The sequence below is a fragment of the Dermochelys coriacea genome, chromosome 2 (assembly GCF_009764565.3).
Source record: "Dermochelys coriacea isolate rDerCor1 chromosome 2, rDerCor1.pri.v4, whole genome shotgun sequence".
Classification (NCBI taxonomy): Eukaryota; Metazoa; Chordata; order Testudines; family Dermochelyidae; genus Dermochelys; species Dermochelys coriacea.
Window position 1 is genome coordinate 256,667,872 of NC_050069.1, and position 21,404 is coordinate 256,689,275.

At 44.3% G+C, this 21,404-nt stretch overlaps 1 protein-coding gene across 1 annotated transcript; it reads left to right on the plus strand.

Moving 5' to 3' along the window:
- The first annotated feature begins 879 nt into the window (after positions 1 to 879).
- Positions 880 to 13,304, plus strand: CRYGN (crystallin gamma N). Its single transcript, XM_038389117.2, has 4 exons — positions 880 to 900; positions 1,377 to 1,625; positions 4,618 to 4,763; positions 13,058 to 13,304. Exons 1-4 carry the CDS (start codon positions 880 to 882, stop codon positions 13,191 to 13,193), a joined length of 552 nt encoding a protein of 183 aa, XP_038245045.1. The 3' UTR covers positions 13,194 to 13,304.
- The last annotated feature ends 8,100 nt before the right edge of the window (positions 13,305 to 21,404 follow it).

The following is a 21,404-nucleotide window of genomic DNA, read 5'->3' on the forward strand; positions in this document are numbered from 1 at the left end:
CCACTAGACACCATTGTAATACAAGTAATAGTAAGTCTTTTTTTTTTTTTTTTTTTTTTTTTAAGAAACTTGTGGATTATAGAATGTGAAGCTATATGCTCAGGGAGCCATATTTACCGGTATTTGTGAAATCTGTTGTTTACACGGTCAATGGTGCCTTTGCTTAAAATCCCTGGGAAGCATTTTAATCCTAAATTATATATGTATATCTTGGTGCTTAGCTGCATCTTTGAAATGCCAGAACATTAACAAAAATGTCAAATAATGAATAAATTTTGTGAGTTTTTAAGCACAGACTCTATGCACCAGAGGGGGTGTTTGGCTTTCAGGAATGCTGTCTAAAAAAGTTTTAAGGATGGATGAGAAGCAGTTCCTTTGATGGATGAAGTACAAATCATTATTGTTAAGGAGTCTTCCAAGGATGCTCACTTTCGGGATCTACAGCCCCAGTAGATAAGAGTGAGCTGAAAAACAACGGCCCATTTAAAAAGAAGAAGAAGAAGAAGAAAATGCCAATAAAAGAGCCCCCATTTCCAAGCAGCCACCTTTTACTAATTTCCTTATTGCCCATTCTAAAAACAAAGTCCTCTAAAAGGAACTGAAAATGTGCAACACTAATCAGTCAAATCCCTGCCAAACAAATCTTTTGTTAAATTATATGCACTAAATCAAAACTCTGGACTCAGCAGGGCCTGATAGCGGAAGTTCTGTCTACTAAGCATGATTTTTTAAAGCCTCCTATTTCTGCTGTATTGTTAAGCAGATCTCGCGATACCAGCCTCATCTCTCCTCACTGTATATAGTGGGGTATCCAACATTTCTGTAGATCACATTTTTGGTTTGGCTTCTGCTTTGGCTTTGGTTTGCATCCAGCAGAAAATGTCTCAGTATTCAGGAAAAGTAAGTAAATAAACAACTGTTTGGTCCTCAGTTCAGGCCAAAGAGCCAGAGTTCTCTCTAGGCTGAGATAGTAGGAATTTTCCCAAGTTAGGGTAAGGCAAAGTGAGATCATGTGGTGATACTGTTAGTAATGAATGCGGAGAAATGGAAGCAAAGTTGTTAAGGAGGGGAAAGGAGCAACTAGAATGGGGTGTACTTTGGTAGCTGTGCTTCCTGTTCAGACATTTATATTTACAAAAGAACGAGAGAGGTGGTATAAAAGCCACATGCAGTATTGTAAACTTGAGCTGTGTTACAATTCTCATTAAAACAAATACTCCAGTGACAATTTAGTTCTCCTCTGGTTGGACTCAGAATTAAAGACCCACTGTGTCTGCCAGAGACTCCCATCTGCTCAGAATAACAATGCATAATACAAGCAGGCAGTCTGTGTTTGCATGTGACACAATACAGCATCCTCTCCCTCCTCATTTCAGATTACTTTCTATGAGGGCAAATACTTCACAGGCAGGAAGCTGGAGGTCTGTGGGAACTGTGATAACTTCCAGGACAGAGGTTTCATGAATAGAGTGAACTCTATCTGTGTACAGAGTGGAGCTTGGATCTGTTTTGGTCACCCAGACTTCCGAGGACAGCAATACGTTCTGGAGCATGGAGAATACCCCAACTTCTACCGTTGGAATGGCCATAATGATCACATGGGCTCCTGCAGGCCTGTTGGAATGGTTAGTGCCAACTTTCAATTAATTTCCAAGAGGTTTGTTTTTGTTGCTGAAATATCTGGTTGAGGGGGTTGCATTTGTGCTTTTAGCTTCCATGTTAGCTGGAGTCTAAATAAATATCTAAGAAAATGAGCTTTATAGAAATAATACACAGTTAGGAAGTAAACAGCATTCTGGGGAAAGTACACCATCTATGAACAGTCTTCATAGGCCACAAAATAGCATAACAATTTCCCATGCTTTCAGGACAAGGGCAAAATCTGTATTCTGTCTTCCAAGTCAGCAGTTTTAATCGGGTACAATTTTGCTGTGGTTTTTATATGTGAGGGCAATGCCCCTACAGCATCACATGCATTTATTTGTAATGTTAAATATTATGAAATATTTACATGCAAATGAATTGCAAACTTCTGTGCACAAGGCAGAGCTCTACTCTCATATTCTGCTCTCTGTGTGTGCAGAACTCCTGATGACACCCACTAGCAATCTGTGTGTATATAGGGAGGAGAGGCCATTGGAATACAATTTGCTGTGCAAACCAGAGAGGAGGATGTTGCTGCGGGACAGCTCTCAGGCTCCTGGCAAAGTCACCCACATTATCTCCTGTGTTTCAAACTCTGAGCATCCCTGAATTAATACCAAATATGGACCAGTTCACACAAAGAAACCAAACAAACAGAGTGGAGAGCCTTTACCACTCTGTGGAAGAAGTTTAACTGGGAGGATTTGCAGCTGGAGAAAAAAATTGAACCTGGTTTGAGCTTTCCATTTGATCCCAACATCACCTGCTACTGATGGGGAGAATGAGTAAAGAAAATTACTCGCAGGTTATGGTCACTTACAGGTTGATACAGCCACCAAATCCCTTTGGGTTGTAGCTTTCTTTGGTTTTGTGTAAAACTTAGCCTAAAAGAATGGAGTGTTTGTGTGTGTGTGTAGATATATATTGCACATGGACTAAAACTTCACAGGAGATGCACATAAGACCACACATACTTCTCTAGACTCCAGAGCATTCTCTCAAATTTAGGAATCCACTCATTACTCCTAAACAGGCAGCTCATATTGGAAGTCCTGAAAGCTGGCTGACCAGTACCCAGCAAATGAAAATGAGGCTGTACATCAACAGGTGCCTCTTTGGACTAGGTCCACTGAGGGCCCTGTTCTCCATTAAATAAATCTGGTGTCTCACTAACCCATAAGGATTTGTCAGACAATGAGCCAAGCTGCTGAAGGGGACCTTTTCTTACATTTTAAATTGCCATGAGAAGAGATCAGTGGGAGCTGCACCAAGCTGTACAGCTGTCTGTCCCATGCTGCCCTGGTTGGTGTACGTGGCTGGAGGATCCTGCACAGAGCTGCTCTTAGAACTCTGCCAAGGATGTATTGATTGGGGCCAGGAGGCAATTGATACACCACATGAGAAGAATGAAGGCTGTAGGCTGTATGGTGTCACCTCCATTCAAGCATGTGTGTTGTACAAGTCAAAGATTGGCTGTAGCCCTATGCTTGGTGCTCCACTGGTTGACCCTTGTCACCCCTCCTTAGTATTAATGGATTTTTTATTCTTGGTTGGCACACCCTGGGGCCTGTTGCCGATTTACTAACTTTGCTGGGTGAGATGCATCACTTCCTTAGCCTGGCCTGAGGGGAGGTAAATGTACATCCTTGGGGTAGTAGACTCTCTCTCTCTCTCTCTCTCTCTCTCTCTTTTGGCTGATGTTGGAACCAGGCCTTTTCATTCAGCAAGGGGAAAGGTTGTCTTTATATTAGCATTTCAACAATACTCCTAAGGCATGCCCAGTGCAGTGCCCCGATGGCAGAGTTATAAGTCTATTGTGTAGGGGGCAGTTTCCAATGTTTAATACAGAATCCAGAGAGGGGAATATGAGCTTGTGTCAAGGGTACCACATAGAACCTTGTTTCCAGCTCCATGGAGAGACACTGAACATCTGTGGGCCAGTAGCCATGAATGCTTTTCTTCCTCTCAGGCCTGTGCTCCATCGCTCTTATACAAGTTAGAGTTTTAAAATATTTCAACAATTCAGGCAACGGTTACACGGAAGAATGTTTGGTCAGGAATGGTATCTGAGATTCCACTGCTGGAGAATGCTATGGGATTTTTGGCACTACAATGTAGCTTTTTCATGCATAATGCAATTTATATGAAAAATATATTAGGTATTGTCTGAATTTTGCTTAAAAAAATCTTTTGACCAGCTCCATCACAAATACCTATGGAGAAGACAGCAAAATTCCCCCAAAGATATTTACCTCAACTCACCCTTGAAGGCTTTCATAGCTAAGACTCTGGGAAGATATTTTCCTTTTCTTTTTAAAGAACGGCACAACATCTTGTGTAAATAACCACAGATATGATTGGCACTGAAGGAAAGTACAAACTGGGGAAATAATCTAATACCTCTGTGTATTTTGGATTTATTAAATTTTTTTGCACTATGTTCTTACTTCTTATACTTTTGTTCAATCACATTTCCAATATTGTGTGTGTGGGTGTGGCATTTTGGTTTTTTTTTAAATGTATATGTGGAGTGGGAAATGGTTGTGCTTATAGTGTTTGTGTGGTGTGCGGCTTTGTGAACAGTATTTAAATACTTGTTTGGTGGGGGAGGGGATTTAGAGGTGAAAGGTGTGGGGGTATGTGTGGTAAGTACAGCATGAGCAATACGTTTGTGTGTGACCAGTTGTTATGCAGGTGTGTGGATGTTAGTAGTGGTATATTTTAGGGTGGAGTTTGTGTGTGCTTTTTTGTGAGTGAGCTGTTTGTGAGAGACATTTGTATGTTTATGTGGGTATTTGGGTGGGTATTTGTGTGTATTGTGAGCATGTGTTTGTGGGTGGGCAGTATTATTGTTGGGTTTTTGACACATTTCCATGATGAGGTATCCTTCTTGCTTTCTGGTTATCTTTTACAATCAGTGGAAACAATTTGATGCATTTTCTTTTGAGTTTACTCAAATCTCTTTGTCCCCAGCACGGTGAGCATTACAGAATGGAAATATTTGATGGGAGCCATTTTAGTGGTCACTGCATGGAGTTCACTGAAGATTGCTCTTTCCTGCAAGGCCAGGGCTGGAACAAGAACTGTGTCAATGCCATCAAAGTGTACGGAGATGGAGCGTAAGTAAGCAAAGGACATAAATGGAATGCAACTGCTATGTCATTCTGTCTTGAAACACAACGAAGCTCGCTCCCCACACAAGCCCAATCCACTCTGTCACAGAGTAGCTGGTCTCTGTGGATAGACTGAGCCCAGCCCTTGGACTGGAGCAGGTGAGCCTAATCCAGCTAATTGAAGAGGGCTGGACTACACCTCGGTTCATAAAGGGGGAGTGTGGCAGGCTGAGACCTGGGCAGCAAAGACCACACTGGAATGGCGCTAACTCCTGTGTGAGTTGTGGAGCAAGAGGGGAGTTCAGGGAAGCAATCCTGCGGCTGCTGCTCCAAGGAGGAAGCAGAGCTGGCTGAGGCTGGGAAGCTGCCAGGAGCTGGAGTGTCAGAGACCCGTAGGTAGTGCTTAATCTGTGCCAGGGCTTGCCAGGGCTCAGCCCTGGCACTTCTAGGCTTGGCAGTTCATAGCTCCAGCACCTCTGGGCTTGCTGCATCAGTAATGACTGTAAAAAAATTGCTTGAGCCCCGGCACCTCTTTCCTTACAAATTAAGCACTGCCCATAGGAGGGGTGGCCCTGAAGCCTGGGGGCCAGGTACTGACTTAAGACTGCACTCTGGTTGTTTGTTTAAGCTTTGTCACAAAAGAATAAATCTCCTTGACTGGGACTGGGGGTGGCAGTGCACATTTGGAGCTGGGGTGCAGCGGTGACTATTCCACTAAAATTGTTGAAAAGACTCCCATTGGCTTCAGTTGGAGTCAGCCCTAAGAGAGGGTTTGCACTGGTGAAGCAAGTTTGGTCATCTTGATCTATACATTTATTTGTGGGGAGGGGATTAAATGTAAGTTGAGTAATCTTGACATCTACAAGAGGTTAATGCTTCAGTGATGGTTCTTCCTGGTAGGGTTTAGGAGTCATTGAAGTCTTTACCTTGAAAATAATTTTTCTCTACAGACAATGGCAACCATCAGTTAAAATGTAGTGGATTGGGTGCAGTAAATGGCTATCTGGCTTGCTATTTCATGAGTTTGCTAGAGAGCTGACGGTATTGAATAAGTGCACAGACTGGGAGGATTAGCCACTTTGGGGATTTGCTACTGGGACATGGAGCCTTTTGACCCATGAGGTTGCTGGTTTGAATCCAGCTCAGGTTAGCAGTGAGTGTCTACATGTGCTAGTTGTCTGGAGGCATATGTGAAATGAGCTGGTGGCCTCAGTCCAGTTCCTAGTAGTCAGGTGTCTGCATCACAAAGCCAACGCCATAGCTACCACTAACTGGAGTCCTCCGGGCCAGCCTCAAGAGAAAGGCCAAGAGGTGAGCTGGCAAGGAGACTGGACCACCCTCTTCCCCTTAGAGATGGCCCTCCAAATCAGGGTAGAGCCCTGTCAGTCGGACATTGTGGGCAAGATTTGCTCAGCTCTGAACCTGTTTTGTGGATATGGAGAGGACATCCATGTCCAGGGTGTGCTGGTCTGACATCCTTCAGAACACTACACTCATTACACAAGACCAAACTGAAATAAAATCAAAATATCATGGACCAGAATGAAACCAAATGAGCGAAGGAGGCAAAGGCCCTGCCTTTACCAAAGTTTTGTGGAAACAGCACTCTCTGCCCAGAGAGATGAACACATTGCTAAGCGTCAGAGGAACAAATAAAAACTTTCTTCTCTTCTTCCCAAGAGGAGTCAGCCCATGAACTGACTTTTTGCTCTGCTCCTGCTGCTAGAAATACAGTGTCTTGGAAGTGAGTTGTTTCCTTTCCCCTCTGTGACTGGTACCAAAGAGTGAGGGGACCAACCAATGCATTGCAAAGCTTGAATGGGATGTGATCACTTGCTGTGCTTTTGGGTGAAGCCTAGTGGACAGTGTGTCACTGTCTAATTACAAAAAGAAAAGGAGGACTTGTGGCACCTTAGAGACTAACAAATTTATTTGACCATAAGCTTTCGTGAGCTCCAGTTCACTTCATCGGATGCATGCAGTGGCAAATACAGTAGGGGGATTTTATATACGCAGAGAACATGAAACAATGGGTAGTTTTGTAGTTTTTTTTTTCTCTCCTGCTGGTAATAGCTTACCTTACCTGATCATTCTCGTTACAGTGTGTATGGTAACACCCATTGTTTCATGTTCTCTGCATATATAAAATCCACCTACTGTATTTTCCACTGCATGCATCCGATGAAGTGAGCTGTAGCTCACAAAGCTTATGCTCAAATAAATTTTAGTCTCTAAGATGCCACAAGTCCTCCTTTTCTTTTTGCGTGTTACAGACTAACACGGCTATTACTCTGAAACCTGTCTAATTATAGGTTGTCATGGGGAGGAGATTCCTTATGAAGATGGTTCCTGCTTTCCCACTCTCCATTAGAAGTCCTGTGGGATTCCCCAGCATGGCTTCATGGTACTTAGAGATGAGCCAAGGCTACAGCATTTGAATTTGAATGTAAATGTTGATGTCACACACCTTGAAGAGGTGTGTGCATGTGTGTGATTTTTCAGAGGCACTGAGCTGCCACAACTCCCATAGACTTCAATAGCACTTTGAAAAATCAGTACTCAGTTCATTGCCTAGTGAATGTAGGCTTCTAACTTCTGTCATTCATATTTGACAATTTTGGTCATAATCTCTCTGAATTTCATTCTCCCCATGTTTAAAATGAGGAAAATAATATTTCTCTGTATCACAGTACTCTTCTGAGGCTACATTCACTGTTGCCTTGTGATCCTTCATTGTAGCAGTGCAAACTATGATCAGCCCAGTTTCTGTCTCCCCTACATTTTCAGGTTTCAGAGTAGCAGCCGTGTTAGTCTATATTTGCAAAAAGAAAAGGAGTACTTGTGGCACCTTAGAGACTAACAAATTTATTAGAGCATAAGCTTTCGTGAGCTACAGCTCACTTCATCGGATGCATCCGATGAATTGAGCTGTAGCTCACGAAAGCTTGTCTCTAAGGTCCTACATTTTCAGACATCCTTGAAACCTTTTGCAAAGTGAGGGTTGTGCAGAGTTTGCCTTTTGTCACTGTTTCAGGGGAATTAACATTTTCAGGGGGAAAAAACTTGTCTCCTTTTATCGGGAACACATTTGTTGTTTTTTCTTATGTCATTAGTTATTTTTCTGTTTTCATTGTACCACATTTCCTTTTATCAACAAACGCATTTCGTTGGGAGTGTGTGTGTGGAGGGGAAGCAGAAACCCACAGAATTCTCTCAGAGCCAGGAAGTGTTTGGCTTGTGCAAGGCCCAGCTGGGTCTGTGGTTACGCATGATGCTTCCATGCTAAGAGAGCATCTTCTCTGAGGGTGATGGGTGAAAAGAAGGGGAAGATCTTACTGAAAGAAGTTGGAGCAAAGGAGCCCTATGACCATCGTGTGATTTGGTGGTCTGTGTTGGATGGGATTGGCCTGGATTATTGCACAACCCATACCTACAAATCGTTTTGATGCTGGGCATCAGAGGTGGATTAAGATTTACCGGGGCCCTGGGCAAAAAGAACATTTGGGCTCCCGCCCTGCCCCCTACTCCTTCCCTTCCTCCCAAGGCCCCGCCCCCTGGCCTGGCTGGAAGTTGGGCTGTGGTAAGAGCTGCCCAGGGAGCCTGGGCCCCTGTGGGGAGCCCTGCACGCTCCACCTGCCCTGGGCAGCACATCTTGGGGGGACAGGGACATGTGCTGGGGGCTACTCTCGGGCACCCCAGCCCCCCCCATCCAAGGCAGGTGCAGGGCTCCTCACAGTTGTCTGGGCTCCATGGGTGGCTCTGATCAGAGCCTAGGGCAGTGGTCTCCAAAGTGTCGGACACATCCCCTGGCGGGGCACAAAGGAATATTCAGGGGAGTGCAGTGGGGCCCAGCCCTGCACCTAGTCCCAGCTGTGGCTCTGCTCCTGGCTGCGGCTCTGCTCCTGGCCCCCAAATCTGCTCTGCTCCTGGCCCCAGCTCCTGGGGTGCAGACAGGCTTGGGGGAGGAGCGCGACTGAAAAAGTTTGGGAATCCTTGGCTCCAGACCTCCTGATATTTTTGGCAAAACTGGGCATTTTTCTTGCTTGCTCTTGCCAACTGATCACCAAATGCCAAAATGACAAATGCCAGTTTTGCCAAAAAGGGGCTTGGTGGGGGGGAGTCTACACAGAGGGCTTGGGTGAGGGGCTCAGGCCAGCTCCGTGGGGAGGAGGAGAAAGGAGTTCGGGCCCATTGGTGTAGGTGGTGTCTTCATTGAAGCGCTACAGCGGCGCAGCTGCCTTTGGAGCATAGGCAAGCCTTAAGGAGCTGCACTCACATCCATTCTCTGTTGCCCATCTAGCCAGTTAAGGGTTGATCATGCACATAACCGGCAATCTGTTGCTGTTGACTGAAGAGAACAACCTTCGGTAATGGTTCAGATTGCCAGTTACACATGTGAGCCAATACACAACTTCCACCCTCTTGCCCCAGGATCCCAGAGACGAAATTCTTGCTAAACTGTCCCTTTTACCGGATAAGAAAGGCGTTTCAAACGCAGTGTGGGGAAGGCTGCATTTGCCTATGTCTCATCAATTTAGGTTGCCTCAGGCATGCCACATGCCACTGCATGGCACAATCTGACACAGCACGCTGCTGAATCACCACCTTGGCCAGCACTGCAGTGATCTGTTCTCCTGAGACTCCAAACCTGGCGAGAGAACCCCTGCGAATGCTCACTGGGGACAATACACATGTTCACTTGCTGACTCAGGGAAGGAGAGCTTCAGGGTGCAGATTTTCTGTTAAAACCCTCTTTAAAGAGGGTTGCTTGGCCCTTAAAAAGCTCTCCTCCAGCTGTGCTGTAGTAGTAAGGGTTAGAAGCCAGGAATAGGCTCTTAGAATATTGGAAATTGCGGAGATGAAGGAAGAAGGGGACACACATCAGGGCCCTAATTGTGCCTTGGGTGATCACTACTTCCCACCATCCAACACAGATGTAATGAGGTTGAGTAGTGCCCGTATAAGAGAAAATAAAACTACTAATTATTCCTCAAAAAAGGTTAATGACTTCCGGCTATAAAAGCAACACAGACAAAATAAGAAAAGAAAGATTAAAGACCGGCACTGAATAAGGATTAATATATATGGCAAGTTATACTGAAGACAAGCACAAGTACATGTAATGTTATTCATCAGCTACCTACTACTATTCTTAACACTATAGTATCGATACAAACTTGAGATCAATTAGCTCAAGCAACCAGACTTCTTTACTCCATAACCTTACCCTGCATTCATCCGAAAATAGGTTACCCTTCAGTTGGCCAGTTTCCACACTGGCCAGGTACAGACAGTCGAGAAGTGCATGTCCCTTCCATTCAGGGAGTATGGGTCAGGTTTCCCAATCAAAGAGAGGTCCCCTTATGATCAAACACACACATCTTAGTTCTGTGCCTTCATACTTTTTATCTTATTTGTCGGCCGTGTTTTAAACAGACCAACCAATCAGGGTGGGCCAAATTCTTAGTGTGGTTACTTTGATATTATAAACTATGTGTGGGTGCATAGTTTATCTTTATGTAGCCAATTATTTCAAATGTGGTTGCTTTAATATTATAAGCTATGCTCGGGTGCATAATTTATCTTCATAGATTGAGCCAGCCTAAAGTGTTATCTGGTTGCAGCGCATCCTGACCTCAAGTTTCAGTTTAACTTTGCAGAGCTTGCTTTTTGAAGCTTCCAGAAGTTTGAGGCCTAACATTGACAAAACCTTTGTTCATTTTTAGTTTAACAATATTTTTGTTCATATTAATCACAGAAATAAATGAATTATTTTTTAAATTCTATATTAATTTACCTTTCCATGTAGCTGAGAATGGGATTCTTTTAGGATTGTCCCATTGCACCCCTTATCTCAGCCTCAAAGGCCCCATGTCAAGACAAGCCATCCCTCCAGATGAGGCAGGTTCTAGACATAGCTCCTGTCCTTGTGTCAGGTCGGTCTATCCTTCCAGCTGCAAAGGGCTCTGGACAGTGCTCTGGGCCACGGTGCTGGGCCAGCCGGTCCTTCCAGGCGTGGAGGGCTCTGTACCAACTCTCTCCAGATCTTGCCAGCATAACTCCAGAATCATCCTGAGGGTGAAAGATACGGAGAACAACATGAGGGATGACGTCCACTATCTTGCATGAACATGCTGTTTCCAGAGCATTTCATAGCCCCTTCCAGCCAATGAGTTAAGATGAGAAACATGGTGGATTTTACTGTGTGTGCAACAGCAGATTCTTCCTCTCCATTACCCTTCTGCATACATCTGGCAGCCCCCAAACTCAATCCCATCCTGCACTACTCTGTGAACAGGCTGGGCTTTTGTAATAATGCATCCTATTTTATATATAACAATTTTTTATCCCTAGAGCTCAAAGCTCTTTACAATGCAGAGTAAGTCACATTATCCCCATTTTACAGATGGTGAAAATGAGGGACAAATGTGAAGTGGCCCCACAGCAGGTCAAAGGCAGAGCCAGGAAGAGAATGCAGGTCTCCTGAACTCCTAGTCCAGTGCCCTATCCACTAGGCAAAGCTGTCTCCCATAACAGGCTATCAGGGAGATGCAAGGTTCTTTGCTCCCCAGGGATCTTTTGATGATGTATCCTACTTGTGGCTTTTGGAAGGTAATTATGTTCCTTTGCTAATTTTCCATGCACAATATCAATTGGGCAAAGAAATCTTCGCTTCCTGTCCTAAATTCTTATCTAGAGTTGCTCTGTGCTGTTGAACAGCTGCCACATTCTGTCACAGAGCTCGCTGCACTTCAGTGGTTAGTGTCCAGAGTGATTCCTATCTTATGTGTAAATGAGTACACTGCATGTAATTTGAATGAAAAGTCTGTCCATCTAACGGTAAAGCTTGGTGTAAGTGAGCATAGCATCTACCTTATATAGTGTTGGTCCATTACTGGAGCTTCTAGGTATAACTTCAATGTAAATAGTAATAATAATAATAAAATTGTAAGGAATTATTGAAAATGAAATCTGATGATAAGATTTTGATTTCATAGCAATTTCTAAGATAGTGCTATCTAGCTGAAAATGTGACAGTTTTTGGGTGAAATATGGCCATTAGAGGTGACTGCTACTTTTGTAACCTGGTATTTTGCTTTCAATAGATGTTTTCTGTTCCACATACAGTGTCATGCATAGTTTCTCTTCCAGTACCACAAATGGCATAATCTGACATGACATGTGTCTTGTTCCTTTTAAGGTTCAGTGATTGCAAGAGATTGTTTTTTTGGCAAGAATAGCATTGTAGAGCTGGAGGTTTTTGTTTTTTTTTAAAAATGGTGATAATGCACAAAAGTAATTTGTGAAAATTGAGATCACAGCCTTGCGATTAATAATTAATAATTTTGAAGATTTTGTTTAGATTCACATTTACATCAGAGCCTCCACTAAATTCCAATGGTGACTGTGCTGGAGTATTTGAATTGACCAAAGTATTGTGACATTTCCTGTACTCAGACTAGAAAGTATTTCAAATACAACAGCAAAATCAAACAGTGGGGCCCAATCAATGTTTTTTCTCCAACGGGAGATCACTGTGTGCTGCACTGATCAAATCAATTTTCATTTAGAATAAAAGTTTATTCGAACATTGCTCAAAACATGTAGTTCAGAAGCTGTATTTTGATTAAAATGATCAGCCTGCAGCACTTTCTTAACCGAACCACAAGGTTGGTTTAAGACCTTCCAACATATCAAATTAAAACTGGGGGGAAAAAAACAGCCAAGAAATGAACCTTGTGGAATTCCATGGAAGAGGGGCCTTTGAGAAGGTCACTTCTCACCAGTCAGAGAGAGAGTGATTAGATCTAGGCATGGGGAAACAAGTTTACTTTTCTAGATAAAGGGGGGTTCAGGAAGATGGAGTGTACTTAGACTGTTTGGGATGGGGATGGTCTCGTCCTGTGTGCATACAGCACTCAGCATGATGGGGCTCAGATCTCAGCTGGGACCTCTAGATGCTGTTGTAACACAAATAATAAATAATATGATGGCGTGGTCCAGGATGGCTGGGGAATAGTCAAAAGAGAGCTCAGAAGTCAAGGAGAAGGAGCCAACAGCACTAAGGAGGTTAACTCCACAGAGGAGAGCAGTTTCCATTCTGTGTCCAGATTAAAACTGGACAAATATATTGACTGGGATTTGACCCAGAGGTGAAAGTCTTGTGCCCTTAGCAAAGCAGTGCTCCCTAACTTCCAGGGTGAAATCTGACAAAGGGATTCAGCAAGGGACCAAAGATGTTTTTTTCTACTGTGCTGTATAAATGCTTTCCTGAGTAATCCATTCATTCTCTGTTTTAGATGGGTGCTGTATGAGGAACCCAATTATCGTGGCCGTATGTACGTTGTGGAGAGAGGAGAATACAATACCTTTAACATGTGGCAAGCTCACAGTGCAAATATCCAGTCCCTCAGAAGAGTTGTCAACTACTTTTAACTGAGTTATTCTTGTACAAACAATGTCCCGGTGCAAACTGGAGTTCAATCTTCCCCTCTACTCCCTCAAAGTGTGGAATAAATTCTTAAGAGCTGCTGTTGGCTGCAGGTATTTTTCCCCCATTACATGACAGAAGGTATGCTTTGCTTGGTTAGATGGCCTGACAGTACTTTGATTCATAAAGCAGAGCACATGGGCTTGCTTTGCTGCTTTCCAGACGAGGTACCAGTACTAGCAATGCCAAACCATCACATTATTCACAAGCAGTCTGTTGCACCTGGTCCAAAACCCACTGAAGTAATTGGGCATTTTTTCACTGACTTCAGTAGGCTTTGGATCAGGCCCATTATTATTATTATTTTATTTTAAAAGCCACCATCCCACAAGTATAACATCTCAGAACATTGTTCTGTTTAATTCCAGAAGGGTGACTTGTGAACTCCTGTGGCCACAATCCGCTGGGATTTTCTGTGTGTGCCTTTGAAAAGCAATATAAGAATACAGATTTTTTCTCACATAGTCCACATAGCACCTTTCCTTTTCTTCTTCTTAAATGGATACATTTAGCCCTTTGTATTTCTTGGGTATTTTCAATTGGTCCTTTCCTAACTCTGCACCAGAGATTCCACTGATCTCTGTTGCAGCTTCACATGGGCTGCCAGGGGGATATAGACAGGGAGAAGCTGAAAGGCCAAAAGCTCGGTCTTTTAAATTATTTACAAAATACATAATGAGATTGCTTTTGTGTGGTCAGCGACACATCACCCTGAAAGGTCAGATGGCTCTTTTCCCATAGGAGCATAAACTGCATATGATATTAGCTACACTGTTTCTGGCCAGTTTTTAAAGGGATAATTTTATTCTCCTTTTCACTCCCTCTGGTATATATTGGTTTATTATATTGGCTGTTCAGGCTCATTTGTCTGATGGTTACTGACAGGAACTGGCAGAATTCCTATAATGCTGAGCCAGTGCTTCCTGACTGCAAGTCTGTGCATTAGTCCAGTGGAAAGTCTGCTGACCTAAGCACTTTAGCTATCTCTTCAAAGGGACACTAGAAAGGATGGCAGGCCCAGAGTGCATCTGAATGTGATGCAAGAGTGCACTTACAAAGGGCTGCTCCACTCAGCGGTGCGTCTCTGTTCTGCCCTTGTGAAGTGGCATGCAGCGGAGTGAAATATACAAGAATTCTGTGATTTTAAGAGAGTAGAGAAAAGCAGAACTCTCTATTAATTGCACATTTATAATGGAGCACATGGATACACTTTGAAAGAATGGCAATCTGCATTGGAACTGCACACAGGCCTGTGTCCAGATCTGGGCACTGGTTCGATAATTATAGGCCCACAGACATATTGCTGATGAGTGGTGTTTTTTTCTTAAATAAATCTGGTTACATCCACTGGGTTTTGTTTTTGAAAAAGAATCAGATGGATCTTAGAATGCAAAGAATGAGTTTTTTAAGGTGGAATTTTAGGAGCTGCTCACTGTGTCAGTGTTCCCGTTAATTTCCTTTATTTTTGTGGCTTACTTTCCAAACATATATATTTTAAATGTACTTTAACTTTTTTGTTCACCCTTTCAATTCAACATTATTTGCTTAGTATTGCCCTGTACAAACAACGAAATTAGGGCATTTTATTGGAATGATGCTGTAATAAATGGGCCTGTAGTTGTATGAATATGTATGTATGACATATTATGAAGCCATCAGTTGTGATGCCATAGTTAAGATTGCACTAAGATTTCCAGTTAAAGCAGAACTAAAATCCCTCTGTTCCACACCTTAATGATTGAATTTGTAGTGTCCAGTTTTGGCATAGTAGGACATGGGACAATTTGGTTTACTATGAAATTTGTTTACAGAGGTATTTACTAACTTTTGCAGAAGAAGCGCTTAATTATGTTTCTTTTTTGAAATATTGCCATTTTCCCTCAAATTCCTTCAGGGTCTTCTATTTGAATCACCACTGTCCTCTCACTCCGGAATATTCTTTCTCACACAAAAACAAACACACACACACAATGTGTCTCTGATATATGCCACTTTTTGAACTTTAAAACTAGATAAAAAAGGGCCAGATTCTCAACTGATATAAATCAGCACAGCTCCATTGAATTTAATGGTACTCTCCTGGTTTACACCAGCTGAGGATTTGGCCCATGAACAGTATAATTCAGAATAATACAATTAACATAATAGTTTTCACCAAGACAAGCGAACACAACTGCTCAGGTTTCAGAGTAGCAGCTGGGTTAGTCTGTATTTGCAAAAAGAAAAAGAGTACTTGTGGCACCTTAGAGACTAACAAATTTATTTGAGCATAAGCTTTCGTGAGCTACAGCTCACTTCATCGGATGCATTTGGTGGAAAGGAGAGTGATCACTTAAGATGAGCTATTACCAGCAGGAGGGGGGGAGGGGGAGGAAGAAAACCTTTTGTAGTGATAATCAAGGTGGGCCATTTCCAGCAGTTGACAAGAACGTCTGAGGAATGGGTGGGGGGGGGAAATGGGGAAATAGTTTTACTCTATGTAATGACCCATCAACTCCCAGTCTCTATTCAAGCCTAAGTTAATTGTATCCAGTTTGCAAATTAATTCCAATTCAGCAGTCTCTCGTTGGAGTCCTGTTTTTGAAGTTTTTTTGTTGAAGAATAGCCACTCTTAGGTCTGTAATGGAGTGACCAGAGAGATTGAAGTGTTCTCTGACTGGTTTTTGAATGTTATAATTCTTGACGTCTGATTTCGCAAAAAGAAAAGGAGTACTTGTGGCACCTTAGAAACTAACAAATTTATTAGAGCATAAGCTTTCGTGAGCTACAGCTCACTTCATCGGATGCATTTGCTCTAATTTATTATGCTCTAATAAATTTGTTAGTCTCTAAGGTGCCACAAGTACTCCTTTTCTTTTTGCGAATACAGACTAACATGGCTGCTACTCTGAAACCTGACGTCTGATTTGTATCCATTTATTCTTTTACGTAGAGACTGTCCAGTTTGGCCAATGTACATGGCAGAGGGGCATTGCTGGCACATGATGGCATATATCACATTGGTAGATGCGCAGGTGAACGAGCCTCTGATAGCGTGGCTGATGTGATTAGGCCCTATGATGGTGTCCCCTGAATAGATATGTGGACAGAGTTGGCAACAGGCTTTGTTGCAAGGATAGGTTCCTGGGTTAGTGGTTCTGTTTTGTGTGGTTGCTGGTGAGTATTTGCTTCAGGTTGGGGGGCTGTCTGTAAGCAAGGACTGGCCTGTCTCCCAAGATCTGTGAGAGTGATGGGTCGTCCTTCAGGATAGGTTGTAGATCCCTGATGATGCGTTGGAGAGGTTTTAGTTGGGGGCTGAAGGTGATGGCTAGTGGCGTTCTGTTATTTTCTTTGTTGGGCCTGTCCTGTAGTAGGTGACTTCTGCCTCTGTCAATCTCTTTCTTCACTTCAGCAGGTGGGTATTGTAGTTGTAAGAATGCATGATAGAGATCTTGTAGGTGTTTGTCTCTGTCTGAGGGGTTGGAGCAAATGCGGTTGTATCATAGAACTTGGCTGTAGACAATGGATCATGTGGTGTGATCTGGGTGAAAGCTGGAGGCATGTAGGTAGGAATAGCGGTCAGTAGGTTTCCGGTATAGGGTGGTGTTTATGTGACCATCGCTTATTAGCACCGTAGTGTCCAGGAAGTGGATCTCTTGTGTGGACTGGTCCAGGCTGAGGTTGATAGTGGGATGGAAATTGTTGAAATCATGATGGAATTCGTCAAGGACTTCTTTTCCATGGGTCCAGATGATGAAGATGTCATCAATGTAGCGCAAGTAGAATAGGGGCATTAAGGGACGAGAGCTGAGGAAGCGTTGTTCTAATCAGCCATAAAAATGTTGGCATACTGTGGGGCCATGCGGGTCCCATGTAAAACTCACTCTCCTTACAGTTTTCAGAGTAGCAGCCGTGTTAGTCTGTATTCGCAAAAAGAAAAGGAGTACTTGTGGCACCTTAGAGACTAACAAATTTATTAGAGCATAAGCTTTCGTGAGCTACAGCATCCGATGAAGTGAGCTGTAGCTCACGAAAGCTTATGCTCTAATAAATTTGTTAGTCTCTAAGGTGCCACAAGTACTCCTTTTCTTTCTCCTTACAGTGTGTATGATAACATCCATTGTTTCATGTTCTCTGTATATATAAATCTCCCCACTGTATTTTCCACTGAATGCATCCGATGAAGTGAGCTGTAGCTCATGAAAGCTTATGCTCAAATAAATTTGTTAGTCTCTAAGGTGCCACAAGTACTCCTTTTCTTTCTCCTTACAGTGTGTATGATAACATCCATTGTTTCATGTTCTCTGTATATATAAATCTCCCCACTGTATTTTCCACTGAATGCATCCGATGAAGTGAGCTGTAGCTCATGAAAGCTTATGCTCAAATAAATTTGTTAGTCTCTAAGGTGCCACAAATACTCCTTTTCTTTTTACAACTGCTCAGATCCATCAGCTACTTTCATTTTCAGATGTTGGGAGCTTTTCTTTCCAACTCCCCTGCAGCTGTTTGAATTGCAGTAGTGCTAAGAGGCTGCAAATGAGACTGGGAGCCAGCTTGGTAAGCCCTGTACAACCCCATAGTAAGATATGGTCTTTGCTCTGAACAACTTAAAATCTACAGAGGACAGGAAGAGAAACAGCAGCACAGAGAGGTGAAGTGGCTTGCGCAAAATCACGCAGCAGGTCAGTGGCCGAGCTGGTAATCAAACCTCGATTTCCTGATTCCCACTCTACTAGTACATACTGCACATGGCCCTGCGTCCAATGAACTCTTGATCCGGCCTCTGGTGAGCTGGTAGGACTGGTCAACAAGAGTATGGAGGTGGGCTCTGGGAGAGAGCAATAATCACCAAGGCAGCCTTAACACCAACCATAAATAGAATGCCTCAATGTGTACTCATGCAGATTTCTTTTCTGTCATTTCAAACAACACCCACCACATTTAGAACAATCATTAACATAAATCACCTGTTCACATAAAGCTTTCTAAAAATTACAGGCTTTGTATCTCATACCACCATGAACAGCCCAACATCATACCCCCCCCCTTACTTCCTATGTGAATCACTGGAACATATAGGGCTTTGTTTTTAGAGCTGCAGATGACCTTTAGGTTCCATTGACTCCAGCTGGAGCTGTGGGTGCTCGCACTTCTGAATACCAGGCCCCTGGTTAATAAACATGGTCAGTGTTAAAGCTGCCTCTTAGGGTGGAGATATGTGGGCTGTGGGTATTGGAAGGCAGGTAGATAAGATTGAGGAGGAGAAATGAGTGGATTGTAGGTGGGGTGAAGAATGACAAGTGTTTGTATCCTTGTTTTTTTAGGATTTGTGTTGATGGGATGTGCAGTCTGGCGACCTTAGCTCTAGGTTAACAAAGATTTTTCTGTATGGGATTATACATAAAATATGCTCTGCTAATTGGAATTGGCGTGTCTGAGCTATGCCATAGGCCTTCTATTGCGACAGCTAACGTAGCCTTTCCTTTAGCTCCAGTGAGTGGGGCCTGCTTTTAACACTGGAAGTTCTGAGTTTAAGTTCCACTCTTGCCAAGATGATCTTGGTGGCCTTGCTGTGTAGCATGATGACAACCGTGAAGTCCCTGGTGGTTGTGGATTTGTGTGTTTGCCAGATCAACTGTACATGCAGGACATAATTGAATAACAGGACCAACAAAGTGTTCAGAAACTTGCTAAAATGTTTATTTTCTAAAATGTGGCATAAAGAATATAGCTGCTGAAGTGATAGAAAGCTTTGGTTAGCATTTGTTTGGAGTCTTATGCATAAATCATTCTTGGCTTAGCAACTCCTGAATAATGTGGCCCTCCTAACGCATGCTGATTAAAGTCTGCATATCCCCCCATAGCTTCAGGTGTTCTACCTCGGCCAAATTCTGCAGCCTTTATTCAGGTCAAACTCCCTTTAAAGTCAGAGCCTGAGAGATGCTTAACACCTGCAACCCTCATTGAGCCCTCAGCCTGTGCTCAGGCTGACTTCAAGGATCCCTGACTTCGGTGGAAGTTGAGGCTGCTTGACATTTTGCAGGGTCAGGCCCCATGGGAGTTGCCTAGTACTCAGCATCAGTCATGAGTGGGCTTAATGAGTTTTGCCTTAGTAAGGATTCAGGGACTGATCTCACTTACATGAAATAAATCAGGAATAACTCCATTTAAGTCAGTGGAGTTACATCAGTGTAAAACTGATACGAGAGGACAATCGGGCCCTGAGTATATACTGTGTAAGGGATGTGGCCCTAGGTGTACCTATTGACACTCTCAGTGTACTGGACTAAATCCTTGAAATCAATGGAGCTATGTTGATTTATACCAGCAGAGAAACATAGCCCATTATATATAGCTAGATAACATGTGTGTCCGCCTATTACAGTGTGTGACAAAGCTCTGTCCTTGCCTCCGTGGGTCCCACATTTCCTGGCGGATTTCACTAGCCTCAGAGGCTCATTGTGACCCTCCACGTAACCCTTCTCTCTCTAGAGACAAGGGTCACAGTTTACCGAGCCATTTTCATCATAAGTCAGCGAGGGGGGTGAGGAGAAGTTATCATTCCTTGCACAGTCTCTGTTGTCTCCCAGTCTCAGTGATTAATCAGGGGCAAAGGTGTTGGGGGGGGAGCCTGGGCCCACCCTCTACTCCAGGCTCCAGCCCAGGGACCCTAATAGTATCAGCTATGGTAGCTGACCTTTTAGAAACATGACATGTACAATGGGCTACTTCCCCCACAGCAGCCCTCACTTCCTCAAGCTCCACGTCACCCTTACCTCAGGGCCTCCTTGCTTGTGCCTGATACGGTGTGTACTACTCAGTCTCTCCAACAGCGCAACTTCCTCCCACAGCTCCTGACATACACACCCACCTGACTGGCTGGGAGGCTTTTAACTAGTTTCAGCCAGCCCCTGATTGGCTTCAGGTGTCCCAATCAACCTAGCCTTCTCCCTGCCTTCTGGAAAGTTCTAAATTGGCCCCAGGTATCTTCATTGACCGGGAGCAGCTGCCATTTCACTTATCCAGTTACCAGGGATTTGTTTAGCCTGGAGCGAATCTCTCTCTCTTTCTCTCCCATTGCTCTCCCATAGCCTTCTAGCTTGGAGGGAGGTGGGAAGCTGCTATTCCTGCTGCTGCTAGGCCCTGAGCTCTCTCTGCTGCTTCAGCTGCTCCCCTGGCTGGGCCAGACACCCCCCATTCTCTGCTACTTGGCTGCTGGACCCCCCACTCTTGGGTGCTACTACTGCTGCAACTGCAGCCCCGGGGTGGGGGGCTGCTAGCCCACTCCCCAGAGAGGAGGAGTGAGGAACCCCAGCCACTGCTGTTGTGGATACCACCAGCACCACCACCACCACCTGAGAGGGGTCCTTTCTGCCTGCCTGGATCACCACCTGGAGTTTCCTGGAGCTGCTGCTGCTGCAGAGGCCGCTGCCTGGAGCTGCTGAAGCCCGAGGAGGAGAAGAAGAGGATCATCTGCCAGTGGGGCAGCACCTAGAGACTTTGCAGACCACCGTGGAGGGGGCCCTAAGACTGAGTAATTTTCAAACTGTGCTCTGGTGGTGGGGGTTTTGACTGTGTTTGTAGGGACATGGGGTGTGGCGTGGAGCTGCCCCCCAATCCATCTGTGTGTCCCCCCAACCCCCACCACTACTACCACCACCACTGCCCCCTCCACCACCCCCACTGGCTCTATACCATCTGCCTCAGCTCCTGCCTCTGGACTCAGCTGCTTGCTTGGCTTGCCACGCCCTATTTTCCACCCTTTGGGCCAGAAGCAGCAGCCAGCTAAAAAAAGACTTGTGCAAGTGCACATGGGCACATGTGCCCCCCCCGGACTGCCTACCCCCCAGCTTTGCCCTTTACTACCTGCCCCATTTGCCACTTGCTTTGCCTCCTCTTTTGCTCCAGCCCCCCTTACTAGCTTCAGTTTGTTTGCCTACCCCGCCCATTTCCTTCTGCAGCCTTTGTTTGTTTGCCCCGCCCCAGCCTCTGAAGCTAGCCCCTTGGTTTCCCTATTCTACCCCCAGACCGCTTAGCCCCTCGCTCTGTGTGCCCATGCCCCCTCCCATGCGCTTGTGCAACTCCCCATTTCAGTTGCAACCCTCTTCACTGCACCTTCAATGTTGTTGAATCCCCCCCCATAGTGCACCAAGAGGAGCCGGAATTCCACCTTG

What these genes read in the sequence shown, in the direction of transcription:
- CRYGN (XM_038389117.2), top strand. Translation starts at nt 880, where the DNA reads ATGTCTCAGTATTCAGGAAAA. An exon ending in CCTGCAGGCCTGTTGGAATG is followed by an intron (nt 1,626 to 4,617) that starts GTTAGTGCCAAC and finishes CTTTGTCCCCAG; the next exon opens with CACGGTGAGCATTACAGAAT. An exon ending in AAAGTGTACGGAGATGGAGC is followed by an intron (nt 4,764 to 13,057) that starts GTAAGTAAGCAA and finishes TCTCTGTTTTAG; the next exon opens with ATGGGTGCTGTATGAGGAAC.